Source organism: Saccopteryx bilineata, chromosome 9, assembly GCF_036850765.1.
Source record: "Saccopteryx bilineata isolate mSacBil1 chromosome 9, mSacBil1_pri_phased_curated, whole genome shotgun sequence".
Classification (NCBI taxonomy): Eukaryota; Metazoa; Chordata; class Mammalia; order Chiroptera; family Emballonuridae; genus Saccopteryx; species Saccopteryx bilineata.
The window spans coordinates 2,065,001-2,080,860 of NC_089498.1; the positions used below are offsets into that span (position 1 = coordinate 2,065,001).

Here is a 15,860-nt window from a genome sequence, read left to right on the forward strand (position 1 = left end):
GATTCCCAGTGGACACTCACAAGGCCGCACAGGCCTGCGTCTGCTGTGGTGACGCAGATGGTGGGGAACGAAGCCACAGACGCACCCTCTAACGAGAAAACAAGTTCCACCCAAAGGAAATATAATGGCACATGATCGACAGGAAGAGAATAACACCTTCAAATTTCTGAGGAAAAAAAAATGCTTAAAACCTAGGATTCTAAACAGTCCGGTCACATAACGCAAGAGTACAAAAAATACTTAAATACGTGCAAAATTCCACACGCACACACAAGAGAAATGTACTTCCCAGAACGTTCCTAGAGGCTGTCTGCAACAGGATGAGTAAGCCCTGCGAGGAGGTGCCCAGGGAGCAGGGACCAAGGGCTCAGAGGGATGACAGCAGCAGGACAGCTGCCCTCCGTCCAGGGTGGAGCCAGCCACACCCAAGCAAGACGAGGACGACTCTGAGAACAAAGTGAAACAACGATGGGTAAGACCACCTCAACAAACAACAAAGAAACACAGACAAGCAGGGAAATGACACTGTGTCTGAGCAGGGACACCCACTTAACCACCGGAGCAGACGGTGTTAGGACGCCTGGGGTGCAGGGACAGCGAAGAGCCCGCCGGACCAGACGCACCCTCTACCCACAGGCGGGCCTGACACACACTGTGCCGGGTCCCCGGTGACGCCGCTCTGTTCACCGTCGGTCCTTACAGCACCAATGAGGTGCTACAGGGCCTTAGGTCTCGTTCGTGCCAATCAGCCGACGGTAAGACTGGCCTCAATGTACGTTCTCAGAACCTATTGGTGATGTTAAGAGAGGACTTATTATACACAAAATTGAAAAACAAAATCAAGAAAGAACATGTGAACTACCTGGGAAATATGGGTAAAAAGAGGAGAGTCAAATATCAGTGCAAAGACGGAAGTCATGGCCTCGGGCACCAGGAACAGGGCCGAGAGGCACGGGGCAGACCTGCTACTTGCTCAGCATGAGGATTAAGTGGGCGCAGCCCATGATGTTGTAAAGCCATGTATGTTTGTTACAGAAATAAAACCAAAACCCTAACTGTCTAGTTTGTAGCAAAACATCAATGCACTTAGGCTGTGCCTCACTGAAGATACTCAGGAACACACACACACGGCCTCCTAAGATAAACTATAAAACTCTGCTGATGACTATGTCAGCCATGTCGTATCTCCTGAATACACGTTCCACACAAACGTCAAGGTCCTAGCCGTTCCCGCTTCTGAGCAAGTAAGCCTGACCTCATCAACACGGAGACTGGACTCTCCAGCTCCTCTCACTCAGATGTTCTTCCCCTGGCCCCTCACGCCTCACTGCACTTCTCAGAGCTGCTTTCCGCTACACCTTCAGCCCCGCCTCCTCCCAGGCCCTGCCTTGTTTCCCTTCTCCTGGACGGTTCACTCACCACATGTGCTCACAACACACATGTTCAGAAGTTTCTTATGCTCAAAGGAGTATAAAATCTTCCCCTAAAACACCAGAGAGGAGCAAGACTAGACACAAAAGCTCCAGGTCTTGTTCCCTGATGGAAACATCAGAGAACAACCAGAAACCAAGTCCAGTACAGGAACTCGGGAAAACAGTCAGAGGTCTAGCAACCAAGAGAACCCACACAAGGAAACCCAGTCAGAACGGCAGGAAGACCCATGGCCTGCGCCCTGCGTCCGCATGTCCCCGCCCTCACAGTGTGAAACAGCGCTGATCAAAGAAGGTGGCAGCCAGGTCCCGATTTCCTTCCTGGACCAGAGAGGGCAGACCAGCCTACTCACTGCCACACTGCAGCCGGCCCGAGGGACTGGTACACAGTCTCCCCACACCAGGCACCAGCTCCAGTGGAAGCCCTGCCCATGAAAGCTGCAGGGGCTCCCGACCCCAGGCCTCAGGGGCAAGAGACGGGGAGCCACACGGCAGACAGCCTGAGGCTGCAAAGGGAAACTGAGGTGAGGATCTCTGGGAAATCAAGACACTCAAAGTCAGCTGCGTCTATGGAAAATTTAAAAATCCATACACTAGCCCAGGAAAGTCATCTGTTCAGAAAACATGTGGAAAAAAAACCACCTTTCACTTCAGGTTGAAACAAAGGCTCAGGACATGTCCAGTTAATTAGGGAAGTTCCTCCTACGAGTCTGCAAAGAATAGGAAGACCAGGAAAGGTGACTGTTTTAAAAATCCTCAGATTCCATTAAAAAAATCAAAAGGCAAACGATAAACAGAAAAACATGTTGAAAACAGTAAATCCTGCCTGACCTGCGATGGTGCAGTGGAGACAGAACCGACCTGGAACACTGAGGTCACCCGTTCACAACCATGGGATTGCCCTGTCAGGGGACACAGGACAAGCAACCAGCAAGAAACGAACAGCTACAGTGAAGTGCCAACAAAATGATGCTTGTCGCTCTCCCCTCCTCACTCCTCTCTCTGTAAATCAATGAAATAAAAGTCTTAAAAAATAAAAACAATAAATCTCCAGAAACTGTCCCATCCCTAAAGAAACACAGGCATTAGAAGTACTAGACAAAGACTTTAAAACAATTGTCTTCAGTATGTTCAAAGACCTAAAGAGAAACAAAGAACTAAAGGAAATAAAGAAAACAACCTATGAACAAAATAAGAACATTAACAAAGACAGAAGTCATAAAAAAGGCCTGACCAGGAGGTGGCACAGTGGACAGAGGTCAGACTGGGATGCAGAGGACCCAGGTTCGAGACCCTGAGGTCGCCAGCTTGAGCGCGGGCTCATCTGGTTTGGGCAAAGCTCACCAGCTTGGACCCAAAGTCGCTGGCTTGAGCAAGGGAAGTCGCTGGCTTGAGCAAGGGGTCACTCGGTCTGCTGAAGGCCCACGGTCAAGGCACAGATGAGAAAGCAATCAATGAACAACTAAGGTGTCACAACGAAAAACTGATGATTGATGCTTCTCATCTCTCTCCATTCCTGTCTGTCTGTCCCTATTTATCCCTCTCTCTGACTCTCTCTCTGTCTCTGTTAAAAAAAACAAAATAAAAAAAGTCATAAAAGAGAACCATCAGAAATTCTGAAGCTAAAAAAATTAATAACTGAACTGAAACATTCACAGAGTAGTTCAATGGCATATCTGAGCAAGCAGTAAAAGTAATCAATGAACCTGAAGACTGAACATTTAAAATGATCAAATCTAAGGAGCAGAAAGAAAAAAGAAGTAAACTGACCCCAAGGGACTCATGGGATCCTATAAGTGGATCAATATCATTTTAAGTAATCACAGAAGGGAAAAACAGTAAGTGGCAAAAGATTATTTGAAGAAATAATGACAAATATATACTTGAATTGCACAAGACTTGAATGTACAAATCCAAAAGGGTCAACTAATTCCAAGCAGGAGAGACCCAGAGACACATACAAATCACGCAATCCCACTTGCGAGGGCACAGACAGGCGGAGACCCGGGAAGCGGGGGAGGAGAGCGACCGTACACAGGGGCCTCTGGGAGCAGCGGCCGTGCAGCCCCGGGCGGAGCGAGGGCCCTGCGCCTGACGGTGCGGCACCCAGCACCCTCCTCGCATCCTCTGGGGCCCTGGCTGGACACACCTGGACGTGTGCTGTAACTCACAGAACAGTAAACCAAAGGAAAAGTCCATCTCACTCTCATAATTGTAAAAATTAAAGAAGACGTGTGAAAGCTGGCCCCGGTCCGGTCCGTGAGCGGCAGGAACTCGGGCGAGCCCCGGTCCCGTGAGTGGCAGGAACTCGGGGGAGGAGCCCCAAGGGCAGACCTCATGGAGAGCCTCTCCTCAGAGCACCTGCTCCGGGCCCTGCTCTCTCCCGGACCCACTCTGCCCCTTCAGCTCCTCTGTTAGCATGAGAGCACCTCCCCCCACCTTCCCCAGAGACCTGCCAGCCCTGAGGGACCCCGTTTAACTTGTTGTATTTCTTCTGCCTTAAGAAAAATGAAGTATCTTTTGTTAATAAATGTCAAGTACAACAATATGCCTAAACAGTTTCTTCAGTTATTATGATTATAAAACCATGTCAATAAAACAACTTTTTAGAAATACCACATTGGGCTTTCAAACATAATTTACATGTATATATTCTGAAAATTATCTTAGACAAATATGATCCCAAAAGTCATTATATTTGGTCATTTCCAAAACCCTTTTTAACATTAGAAAGAGATTTGCAAAAAAAATATTTCTGTATTCTAGAGCTCTACTCTATGTAATCTCCCATTAACAAATCAAGTCATAACAAAGTCTAAAGATGTCTTTGCTGAAATATCCATATAAAAATCAAAATGAAAAACGTGAAGAGACAGTGAACTGATTTCATACCCGCAGAGCTCCCTGGTAAGTAAGGCCCTCCCGTTGGGAAAGGCCCCTAAGACAGAGCGGTGTCCTCTCTTGCCCTCCCTCTAACTCATGCACAGAACTTACTTTGAGGCAGCAATGCCAAAAGAATTATCACGCCAGAAATTATATACAGACCTAACAATAAGATTCTGATTAGTGTCACAAAAGATTAAAATATACATCAATTATAAACTTATTAGTCTCCAAATACAGACCCAGAATTTCACTGAGTGAATGAGTTCTCTAGCTAGGACCCACTCATGTATAAGGGAAATGATTTCAGCTTTAGAAAACTCAGCTGTTTTCTATCTACATGACCTCATTTATGTAGAAGGATCCTCAAAAATTTATTCTCAAACACACATTTGACTAGGTTAAAAAGCGGGGAGAGGTTATATTATACTACCAATTTAAGTAACGGAATTACAGAAATAAGAACACAGATTAATACTCCTAATTTTAAAATGCAACTAAGCTAGGACCCGATCCAACCCATCCAACGACACAGTGAGGTATGCACCAGTGAAGGAGATCAAAGGGAGACAACACTGAGGAACGGGCTCCTCAGCATGCGGCGCACAGGTCCGCACTCACACCGCTGCACAGGTATGAGGGTGTGGCTAGGGGGCGGCGCTCCACACCTGGCCTCTTCTGCAAAATAAAACTATCACTTCTTCCAAACCAAAAAGTGCCGTATGTTGAAGCACTGGGTCTACCTTTTGCAAACAGGTGTTTCTCTTGGCTCAGTAAGGGGAAAGTGAATTCCTCCTGGGTACTCAAGTATTAAGAGCAAACGTAGATCAATGAAAGGACCTACAATGAACCAATTATGAAACATAAAATGACCCCAATTCTTACATCTCCACAACTTCTCCCTACAAATCCACGTGCCATGACATTTACATGCTGCAGTTTCTAAAAACATGCTGATGTGGGTGCTGATCCGGCCCCGAGGGGCCGGCACCCAGGGCCCACTCCCACGTGCTGGTTCTTCTCCAGCGGCCTGCAATCGGCAGAACCACAGACAGCCTGGACTGCAAGTCACGGAAAGTGCTGGCCGTTAACAAGTAGCCCACCAGCATGGCGCGTGGCGGCAGCACACACCCAGCAAAGACACATCTTGTGTGCAGGTACATACGTCCTTTCCGGTGCTCGACCAAGCCCACGGCCTGCTTTGCTGAGCACTTGGCAAACCAATTGTCCCCAAGTAGAACAGTGACTTCATTAGTGTGGACAAGTTGTCCTGGCATGAAGGCAAAAGGGCCAAATGGTACCTATTCAAAAAAAAAGAAAGAAAAAGAAAAATAAGGACACACAGAAAAAACACATTTTATGAAACACTTAGCATTAAAAGCTCTGGATTGAGGTCTTTTTAATCTATACACTAAGAAAAATAAAATGTTAACTTCACAGAAATTTAAAGTTATGTTCAAGTTTCACTAGGAAACCTACAGAAAATTGTTTCAGGTTAATAACTCAACTCCAGGGGAAAGACACCAGCACATTTACGTGCAACTCTCAGAGAAACCGGCGTCTCTCTGAATGTTTGTACTTTCTGTTTACCCATAAATCTAAATAAAAGCAAACTTAGAATGAAATATTCAGTTAATAAATACCTGTGATTTAAAAACTGAAAATTATTTCCAATAAAATAGCTATTTCTTTTTGCAAAGCAGGAATAAATAAGTAAATAGCTTTAACGAGTCGACCAAATGCACACACTATTTGGGCCAGTATAATAGACAGCAATACCTTTACAAAGTGCTTGGGCTGGTGTAATGAAGAACAGTCTCTGTGGAAAGGAATGTTCATGCAATGAGAGAATCTAGCCCAGGGCTCATGAGCAGAGACTATGTCAATATGAAGATTATTCAAACAAAAACCAGCAATACCTTTTTATATAAAATCAGTGTTCTAGGGTTTAACTCTGTGAATTACACAACATCATGGTCTACTCCTGCTCTGGTTAGCAGGAAGCAACGAGGAGCCATATTTCTGTCATAATTACAGTTTTCTAACATAGTAAATCTGTATACCAAATATGTCACATCTTGTGCTAACATTTGTGCCATTTATGTCACCATAACATGATAATTTAATATGTCTGGGAAAAAAGGGAAAGACGTAGATACCAACTATTCCTATAATAACTGGTACGTTACTTGCTACAGCAGTTGCCTCTGACACAGGCCATCAGCCTGGCAACTTGGAAGCACACACACCTCGAGTCAGAAGCGTTTTATTACTTGACACAGCTGATGTCTTCACAAGAACCAGCATGCTGCTTTGAGAGAAGCACACAGCAGACGTACCATGATATTGTAAGACAGCTTATCAGGCAGGGTGCTGAGTCTTTCTTGAAGGGCGTTATAGTCATTATCTACCTTCTTCCTGTTGACAAAAACGTGCCAGATACTAAATGAATATACAAATTAATTCCTCAAGGGGGCTGTGTATCATAATACAAGCTAATCAAAAACCTAATTTTAGCCATTTAAAGATTAAAGTATTTTTTAATTTAAAAACCCTGCTTTTAGAAAGTTTAGCAGTGGCAGTATTCCACCATACGTTTATATATTTCACAAAGCATGAAGGCACTCAGGGACCTTTGCTGTTGGAAGCAGACACGCACATCTTTGGAAGCAGAGTCCCCTGAGGGGGAAGATCCTCTGAACTAAACGAAATGGGGACAGTAAGGGAGACGGCCAGGAGGGCTGGTGCCGGAGCTAACCCACTCGGGAGGAAGGAGAAGAGGCTTGGGCGGCCCCTGCGGAACCACCAGCGCTGTGGAGGGAGCAGGAGCACCAGGGCTGAGCAGGGGCTGCCGCCCTCAGAAACCTGGGGCTACAGAGGTGGCCTCGTGGCCCTCTCTTGTTCACGCTAACGGGACCGGTTCTCGTGCGGCAAGAACCTTCCAGGCTAGAAGAAATGAGGCAGGGATGATGCTACCTACTAAAGGCACATCAATCTGGCACTGGAGTCTGTTTCATCTTATATCAAAACAGCTCCCTAATAAATTAGTTTCAAACAACCAAAACATGTCAGTTCGGGAGGAGCCGAGACGGTCCTACACTTCCACGCTAGAGGCCTCCTCCGTGTTCACACCTACTGGAAATGAACAGCCAGGCGTCTGTGCCGAGATGCCTGTCTGCAGACGAGCTTTCCTGAGGGCCCCCACCAGTGTGTCAGATGCAGGCCAAACCAGGGCGCTGAAATTTTTTAAAGCACTCAATTTTTAAAAATAACTAAATTCACCAATTCAGCAAGTAATTTAAAAGAACATGTAGGTGTTGTCAAACTGAAATTAGGATAAACTGCAACACAGATAATCGCTCTCCAGATAATAAAAATGCCTGCTCTGTGAACACCCCAGGGTGGGCTTCAGCTTGCTTCTGAGGTCCCCACAGCAACAGCAGCTTAATTAATAACGATTATCTCATTTAGTGTAAAGAATACCAAGGAATTTCACATACATGTCACTCATCCTAAAAATATTCTGGCAGTAGATGTCACTTATCAACATTTTCCTCTTACAGAAGAGAAAGAAGGAAGATAGAAAAAAAGACACATTTTAAGAGAAATCAGATCTCTTCTCTCCAGAAGTGGTAAGCAATGAATTTAACCTACATCTTCTGACCTCTATTTCTCTCAAGCAAGCCTTTTTATGTTCTAGTGTTCAAGTGCTTTTAAAAAGCTTTTCCCCTAAAACCCTTTTTTATAAATAAACACGAAATGTCTTTATTCTATCCATTTAAGGCAAGATCATCCTTCTGGATAAATTTTTATATAAATAAAATTATTTTTAAGAAAGAAACCTTTTTCATGCACAGGGCTATGTCCCAGAGGAACATGGCTTTGAAGTCAGACCCAGGGTGAAGTCCAGCCCCCCAATAAAGCACACAAACCAGCCTCACCCCAGCGTCTCAAGGGAAAAACCGGAATAACGCTACCCTGCCCCACAGAGTCAAGAGAAGCGTAGGGTTTAACACCCTGCCTCTAGCCCTGAACATCTACAAGAAGCATCCAATATCCCTCTTCCCGTGAAGTATCAAAAACACCAATTCTAAAATTTTTTGAGACCATTACCAGGGTAAAATTCCACTATGTTAAATTCATCTAATGTGATACAAATAGGCCTTTCTGAAATACAATATAGCTAAATGTGACCATTCAAGGGGCTTTGGATTCAGGGCTGGTGTGAGCAGTCAATGAGCTAGTTTGTGTCTACAAAGAACTGATTGGGTACAATGCCCACACACAGTAAATTCATTATTAAACCCACTAAACACTAACAGTTATGTGTTTTAGGTAAGTAATTTTGCAAATGCTCAAGAACTATTCATCAGCTGAAATGTCTAAATGTTCCTACAACTGTTAAAAATTTAGTATTAAAGCTAGCATTCAATGTATCTTATTTTGGTAACTACACCTAGGAAAGGGGGACTTCTTCACAAAACACCTCCTTGTATATTAGAGGAACAGCAGATTCAACCAGAGTCGTACAAGCGATCAATGCCAACATTCAGAATCAAGTATATTCAGTTTTAATGTCATCAGTAGTTCTCTGAGAACAAAAATGTAAACATACTGGAGGACCGTTTAAGACTGACTGGAATTATTTCTGAATTCTTAATTGTTTTCTAAAAATTAAAATTAAAATAATCTAAAATGCAGCCCCCACAGACACTGCCTCTGCAGGAGGCAGCAGGCAGCATCTCTGGGAGGAATCTCAGCTTGAGGGGAAAGGCCCACGGTCAAGCCCTTGGTCAGATTCACTCCCAACGGCCTCCATCACTTAGAGCTTAAGAGTCCCACTGAAGACCAGAAAGCCAATGCAGCAAAAAGTACACAAATGATTCTAAGAACTATTATTATAGAAGCTAAGTAGGAAATCTTTTATTTTAACAAAATTTGAACAGGGTTTTCCTACTTTACTAGTTAGAAACTTTTGGGACAAAGTCATCATATTAAAAATGTGTAGTCATAAGAGGCAAAATAATGTTTTTTCAAATGGAAACTAAACCCCAGCAAGGTTAGGGTAAATCTCTCAAGCTGCTTAGACTCCACAGACCTCCCTGTTTGCCTTTACCATAGCAAACCATCATAGATGGAAGTCCAGCCTTCAATTCTTAATTTGTAAAAATTATCCAAAAGATAGTTAAAAAAATTTTAAAGTATCCAATCAGTAAGATTTAACGTGCATCAGCTCTCCTCAGACACCATTCCTTGTAGAAAACCAGAACTAAAGCCCTGCTGGCAAGCCTATCAGAAACTTCTGCAGTCTGGCTCTGAGTCCTACTGGTCAGGCCTTACAGGACTTCTGAGAAACACATGATGTCTTCAGAACAGGCAGCCACGGGCTCAACACCACCATGAACTGGCCTCACTCTCACGCACGAAGACCAGGGCAGCTCCCAAGGGAAACACCTTACTTTCTTGACGTTGTAAAAAGAATGAAAGTTCAAGGATGGGGACACTCAAGTACTTACAGAAGTACTCTGATGCCCACACCCGACTTTGAAAGGCATCAGAAAAGAAACGGGTCAATGGGCTGTGGTGTGGAGGGGTATGTAAGTGATCAAGGTGCACCACACGACTCCTTCCAACTTTTCTGTATGTCTGAAGATTTTCACAACAACATGAAAAAAGAGATGGGGGAATATGAGATGAATTCTCTGTATTTTTAATCCTCTTCTTAAATGCAAAATATATATATATATATATTTTAAAAAGAGAAAGGTTCTATATTCCTTGCCTGAAGCAAGTGATAAAGAACCCAATTTCCTTTAAATAATAAAAAATAAGTAGCTTTAAAAAACAAAAATTCCTGCCCTGGCCGGTTGGCTCAGTGGTAAAGCATAGGCCTGGCGTGCAGAAGTCCCCGGTTCAATTCCCGGCCAGGGCCACAGGAGAAGCGCCCATCTGCTTCTCCACCCCTCCCCCTCTCCTTCCTCTCTGTCTCTCTCTTCCCCTCCCACAGCGAGGCTCCATTGGAACAAGGATGGCCCGGGTGCTGGGGATGGCTCCTTGGCCTCTGCCCCAGGCGCTAGAGTGGCTCTGGTCGCAACAGAGCGACGTCCCAGAGGGGCAGAGCATCGCCCCCTGGTGGACAGAGCGTCGCCCCCTGGTGGGCGTGCCGGGTGGATCCCGGTCGGGCGCATGCGGGAGTCTGTCTGACTGTCTCTCCCCGTTTCCAGCTTCAGAAAAATACAAAAAAAAACACAAAAACCCAAAAGTTCCTTTAAATAATTAAAATGACTTTAAGTAATAAACAGAGAAACTTAAAGCAGGAAGCTGAAGTGGCAGAAGGCCCCGCCATTCCCCAGGCAGGTGTGGTGGGCCCACAGTGCTGTCACTCAGCTCAGTGAGGACACTTGACCATTAAAATTTTCAAAAAAGGGCCCTGGCCGGTTGGCTCAGTGGTAGAGCGTCAGCCTGGCGTGCAGGGGTCCTGGGTTCGATTCCTGGCCAGGGCACACAGGAGAAGCACCCATCTGCTTCTCCACCCCTCCCCCTCTCCTTCCTCTCTGTCTTTCTCCTCCCCTCCCGCAGCCAAGGCTCCATTGGAGCAAAGTTTGCCCAAGCGCTGAGGATGGCTCTGTGGCCTCTGCCTCAGGCGCTAGAGTGGCTCTGATTGCGGCAGAATGACTCCCCGGATGGGCAGAGCATCGCCCCCTGGTGGGCATGCCGGGTGGATCCTGGTCGGGCGCATGCGGGGGTCTGTCTGACTGCCTCCCCGTTCCCAACTTCAGAGAAATACCAAAAAATAAAAAAAAAATTTTTCAAAAAAGATCAGAGCTAATATTCATATTTTCTAGTACAAGTCTGGGTTTTCATCCTAAAGACGCTGCCTCACCTAATCTTCAAGTTAAGAAGTACCATCATCAATTCACAAGGAGAAAGGTGAGGACCTCAGTGACCACCCACGGTTACAGTTAGTGAACGACAGAATTCAGATGGAGGTCTGTGACTCCAAAGCCCATGTCTTTAGAATAGAATAAAAAGATTTTAAAAATCACCAATAATCTACAAAGAGACAATCAGCACAGTGGATCAACCAGTGGGAAGCATAGCCCCATTTCATGAAAAAATTGTGTGTAAATTTTATAATACCTCATTTCCTAAAAAGGGTTATAAAATTTTTTTTTCATTAAAAAAAGTTTTATTCTTCACTAAATTGAAAAACACTATTAGCTCTAAAAATATACAAATTTTCAACTATTAGGCTCAAACATTTCCTTTTTATCTATTTAAACTAAACAAATACTAGAAAAGTCTTTAGTTGACTAAAGTTCTGATATTTGAATTAATTTTCTGGAAGAAATTGGGGGGACAGATCCTGTTGCCCCAGGGAATTGTTGCTCCTACTTTTCTACAAATATTTTTACTTCCTGTCCTACATATTTTTAAAATTAGGATTATTTCTGAAGCCTAGAATAGTCATTTCTTGTCACTTATATGAAGAATCCTCTAAAAGTGCACACACTCTACACTAATGATGTATTATAGAATTTATATAATTTTATTAACCAGTGTCATCCCAATAAATTCAATTTTAAAAAGAAGAAAAGTGCACAAGCCAGCATGGCCTTCAGTCGCATGCATTTTTAAACGTCAAAGATTTTGCTCTGCCTTCATGACACTGGTGTCACCCACCAAGAAGGGGCTCCTGGCCGTGCAAATGGTGTTTATTAGACGAGGCTAACACCAGGGCAAGGGAAGAACAGAAAGCAGCAGGCTCCCGACAGCAGGGCAGAGGCACCCGCCTCCCACACGGCACAAGGCCGCAGGGGCTCCGTGCTCAGGGTCCCACCAGGGGTTCCTCGGGGCAGGCTCTCTCCATGCCAACGGCAGCACACAGGCCTGGGAGAGGAGCCCCACCACTGTCTGTGGGGTTAGCAGCAGCTCCAGGACAGCAAGCCCTGGCTCTCAGAAGAACAGACACACTTTGGTTTCAAGTTCTTCATGTAATAAATTAGTGACCTCACTGGCCATTTAGATTCTAGCAATACCAGATCCTCTAAAAAACACAGGAAAGTCTGTTTTCTGAGCCATATTAGAAATGGAAAAAGCCAAGTTTAACTGGAAATCGAATGCACAGATAAGGTACCCTGGGTCTGGAGCCCTGGAAAACTGGGGACCGAGACAGTCCCACACACCTGCCCCGCAGTCAACATCTCATCTGCCATCCACGCTCCCCAGACGGGCCTGCTGCAGCCTCGTCAACTACACGGCTACGGATAAAGCAACCATGTGTCTGCTCTGCACATCCGCTGCCAGCAACGAACCGACACGGGGGGAGGGAGGGGCACGTGCCCCTGGGCCCCAAGCTCTCCCCACTAAAGGGAAAAGGAGCTCACAAAACAGACCTGAAGCTGCTACTCACACATTTGTGTAAATTAGTATCTGTTCACACTAAATCCAACCTTTTGCTAATTCCCTGAATTCCTTACGAGAACCAATAGAGAGGAGCCAACATTAATAACACTTCTTCTACAAATCATTTGTCAAATGGTTCACTTTAACCGAATTAGCAGGGTGAGGGTGGGAAGGATTAATTCCTCGACCCAGGACTATCATTTCAAGTCTCACCCTGGACAGAATGCATAATGGAAGCGAATGGACCATCACAGAAAGGCTGACACACAGCACCATGGGTGCAGGCACCACCGTGCATCTGTGGGAAATTAATGGAGCCCCTGACTTTTTAGTACAAGTGTGTCTGATGGGTCTGAGATGACCTTTTGTGGGCCGGCGGTCAGAGTGCAGCAAGGGGGTGAGTTTAGATTGCACTGATTCCCACACTTTTCCCCTGCCTGCAGCCTATGTGCATTTGAACCAAAAAACATTTGCTATACACTATAAATTATTTCCTTGGCGATCTCTCAGGCATGAAGAAAAAGCCTCTTAAAATAAATTTAAAATATTATATGCTTGATGGTATCTCAGCAAAGGTTTAATCCCGGCACTGAAGGGACAGTTTCCACGCGTGTGAATAACCCTGCAGACAATACCAGGACAACCCCTGCTGTTCTCAGCAAAATCTCCGTAAACACAGCATGGATACCCTGTGACTTCGTATCTGTAAGATTAACAGCTAGACCTCACTCAGGACGACTCATAATATAAGATTTAGTCACCATTAAATGGAGTGTTCTCCTCAGCAGACACAGAAAGGTGTGTTATTTACCAAGCGTCGTCCTGTTAACTAAAGATTTGCATATGAAAACAGATATGATGGATATGCTTGCCTTCTCTCTGCATGCAAAAAAAGTGCAGTCCATAAAGCAAGCTCTGAGATGTGGGCAATTAGATTTTTCAAACTTCAGGAAAACATGCGTATTCCCAGTTATTTTAAAACAACTGATTCCAATTGTTATTCTATTGTGAATATAAGAAATATTCCCAAATAGAGCTATGATTAGTCTAGTTCTGTCTCTTACTTCATAATAATTTGAATATTATTCTAACTTTAAAAAGAAAGGAGAAAAGAAGGCAATCAAAATAAACACAAATGGTAAAACAACTTCATGAAATCATGAACATGTAAGTCAGTAGACAGTAAAAGACAGTATCAATTAGTGGCAAAGCATCCAAAATGGAGAGTACTAGAATTCAATTACTGGTTACCAAAAACTAAGGAGTGCACACTGTATTTAAATACCAACGGGTGACCCCATCAGCATTTCAGAAATGTGACAAAGCCGTTCTCCACTCACCAGTGCTGGATCCTCTCCTGGCAGCTAGTGACCACCTGTCATGGAAACAGATAACTACTCATGAGAACAGGGCTGTGCACAAGCCACAGAATCAGCGCATCAGAAGCGGGAGCACCACTTTACGGATCTCACAGCATCTCGGCCTCCATTTTTACGTGTCAAACACACACGGCCGTGTGAGCCTGAAGCAGCAGCACACTTTGTCAGAAGCCTCTAATGCGGCTGATAACCGCAGAACAAATTACAGCCTCCCGGCTCCCACTCGGCACGAAGCCCGCGTCATAACTATCAGATGACATATAATACGAGATAACTAGTATTTGGTACAATCTACAGACCTGTTTGCAATGTTACATATTTTGTAGAATACACAAATGTTATAAATAACAAAAAAGCCAGTGTAACATCCACATTTTCATCAGTAAAGGAAATGACAGCAGTGAAAATGTTTTATTTTGTCAGTATATCTCCAAACGTTTCACCTGTAATTTTATTCTGATGTATTAAAAATGAGTTCAGTGAGATGTTTCTCCCACATTTTAAAAAAGAAATACTTGGGATAAAGAGATGCTCTGAACAGCCCGGCCCATCTGTTCACCCCGTGAATTATGATAAAATTTTAAGCACTTCATAGCCAGTAGAAACTGTTTACAATACTAAAACAATAAATTTAAGTGTAAAAGTTACTCGTTTCCCTTAGAGATACGTCAATAGCTTCTCAAAATGCTCAGAAAACAAATGAGAACATGAACCAATAAAGGGGGAAAAAAGAACAGTTGAATGGCATTTAAAAGTAACACTGTTTTCAAAGATTACTAATCATGTTTTTAAATGGTCCGTTAATAAAAATTTTGAACAATAATCTCCAGTAGCGCAGCACCATGTTAGAGACAGACTAAGGGATGAAGCCAAGAGGCTTCGTACAAGGCCACGTGGAAACAGCAGCAGAACTACCCGGTTTGAAACCCACTACTCTGCTCCCTGTTCTGGGTACCAATAACTGTCCCTTGTAGATGCTTACTCTTTTACCCAAAAATTACAAGGTGGAGGGTTAATGGGGGGTGTCACTAAACTCCTCTAATATTTAATTCCTGAAATAAATGTCCTCCTCTGGGACATTTAAAATATTGAGGCAGCAATCCTATACCAAAATGCATGCTGTAATCAGACTCCCAACCATACTACACATTAACTGGGCATAAAAAGTCTGTTTTAGAATGAAGACCTCTTGGTAAGTATCAATCACAGAGCAACACAGTAACAACAATGGTAATAAAGACCAGAACACTGACTTTACATCTGGGAGAACCAGCCTGAAACGACATTAATCCATCTCACTTTTCTGAGCTGGCAGTAGTTATAAAATACACAACAGAATTAAATGTAAATAGTTGAAAAAAATCTTCACAAAATGTTTTTCATAAAGTTCCCATTTAACAATCCTATTAAAAGACGAGACCCAAAAACAGCCAGGATGCTCTCCAATCCCAGTGCCTGTGTCTCCAAGCATGAAGGGAGCCCAGAGCTCAGAGAGAAAGCCCCGCACACCACAGAGCAGACTGCTCATTAACCTCTACACGATAATCCTGTCGTGGCTGCATATTAACTAGTTACATATTCATAATCATTTACATTATTTAAAGGACCTTCGATGAAATTTTCTATGCAATATCCATTAGTGACAGTGTTAAAGGTTATAGAAGATAGTCCACTTAATGTTTCCAGGAAGCCTTTTTAATTAGTAAATATGTAAATTTGGCACATATGCTTTTTATGTTTAAAAAACAAGGCCCAGGAAGGC

At 43.9% G+C, this 15,860-nt stretch overlaps 1 protein-coding gene across 1 annotated transcript in view; it reads right to left on the reverse strand.

Moving 5' to 3' along the window:
- The window catches only part of URI1 (URI1 prefoldin like chaperone), a 47,073-nt gene that overhangs the window by 15,594 nt on the left and 15,619 nt on the right, over positions 1-15,860 (reverse strand). The window contains exons 2-4 of the mRNA XM_066243174.1: positions 14,060-14,094; positions 6,653-6,731; positions 5,479-5,614 (exon numbers count right to left, since the gene is read on the reverse strand). Coding sequence (XP_066099271.1) covers positions 5,479-5,614; positions 6,653-6,731; positions 14,060-14,094 — 250 coding nt within the window. The remainder of the gene's footprint in view (positions 1-5,478; positions 5,615-6,652; positions 6,732-14,059; positions 14,095-15,860) is intronic.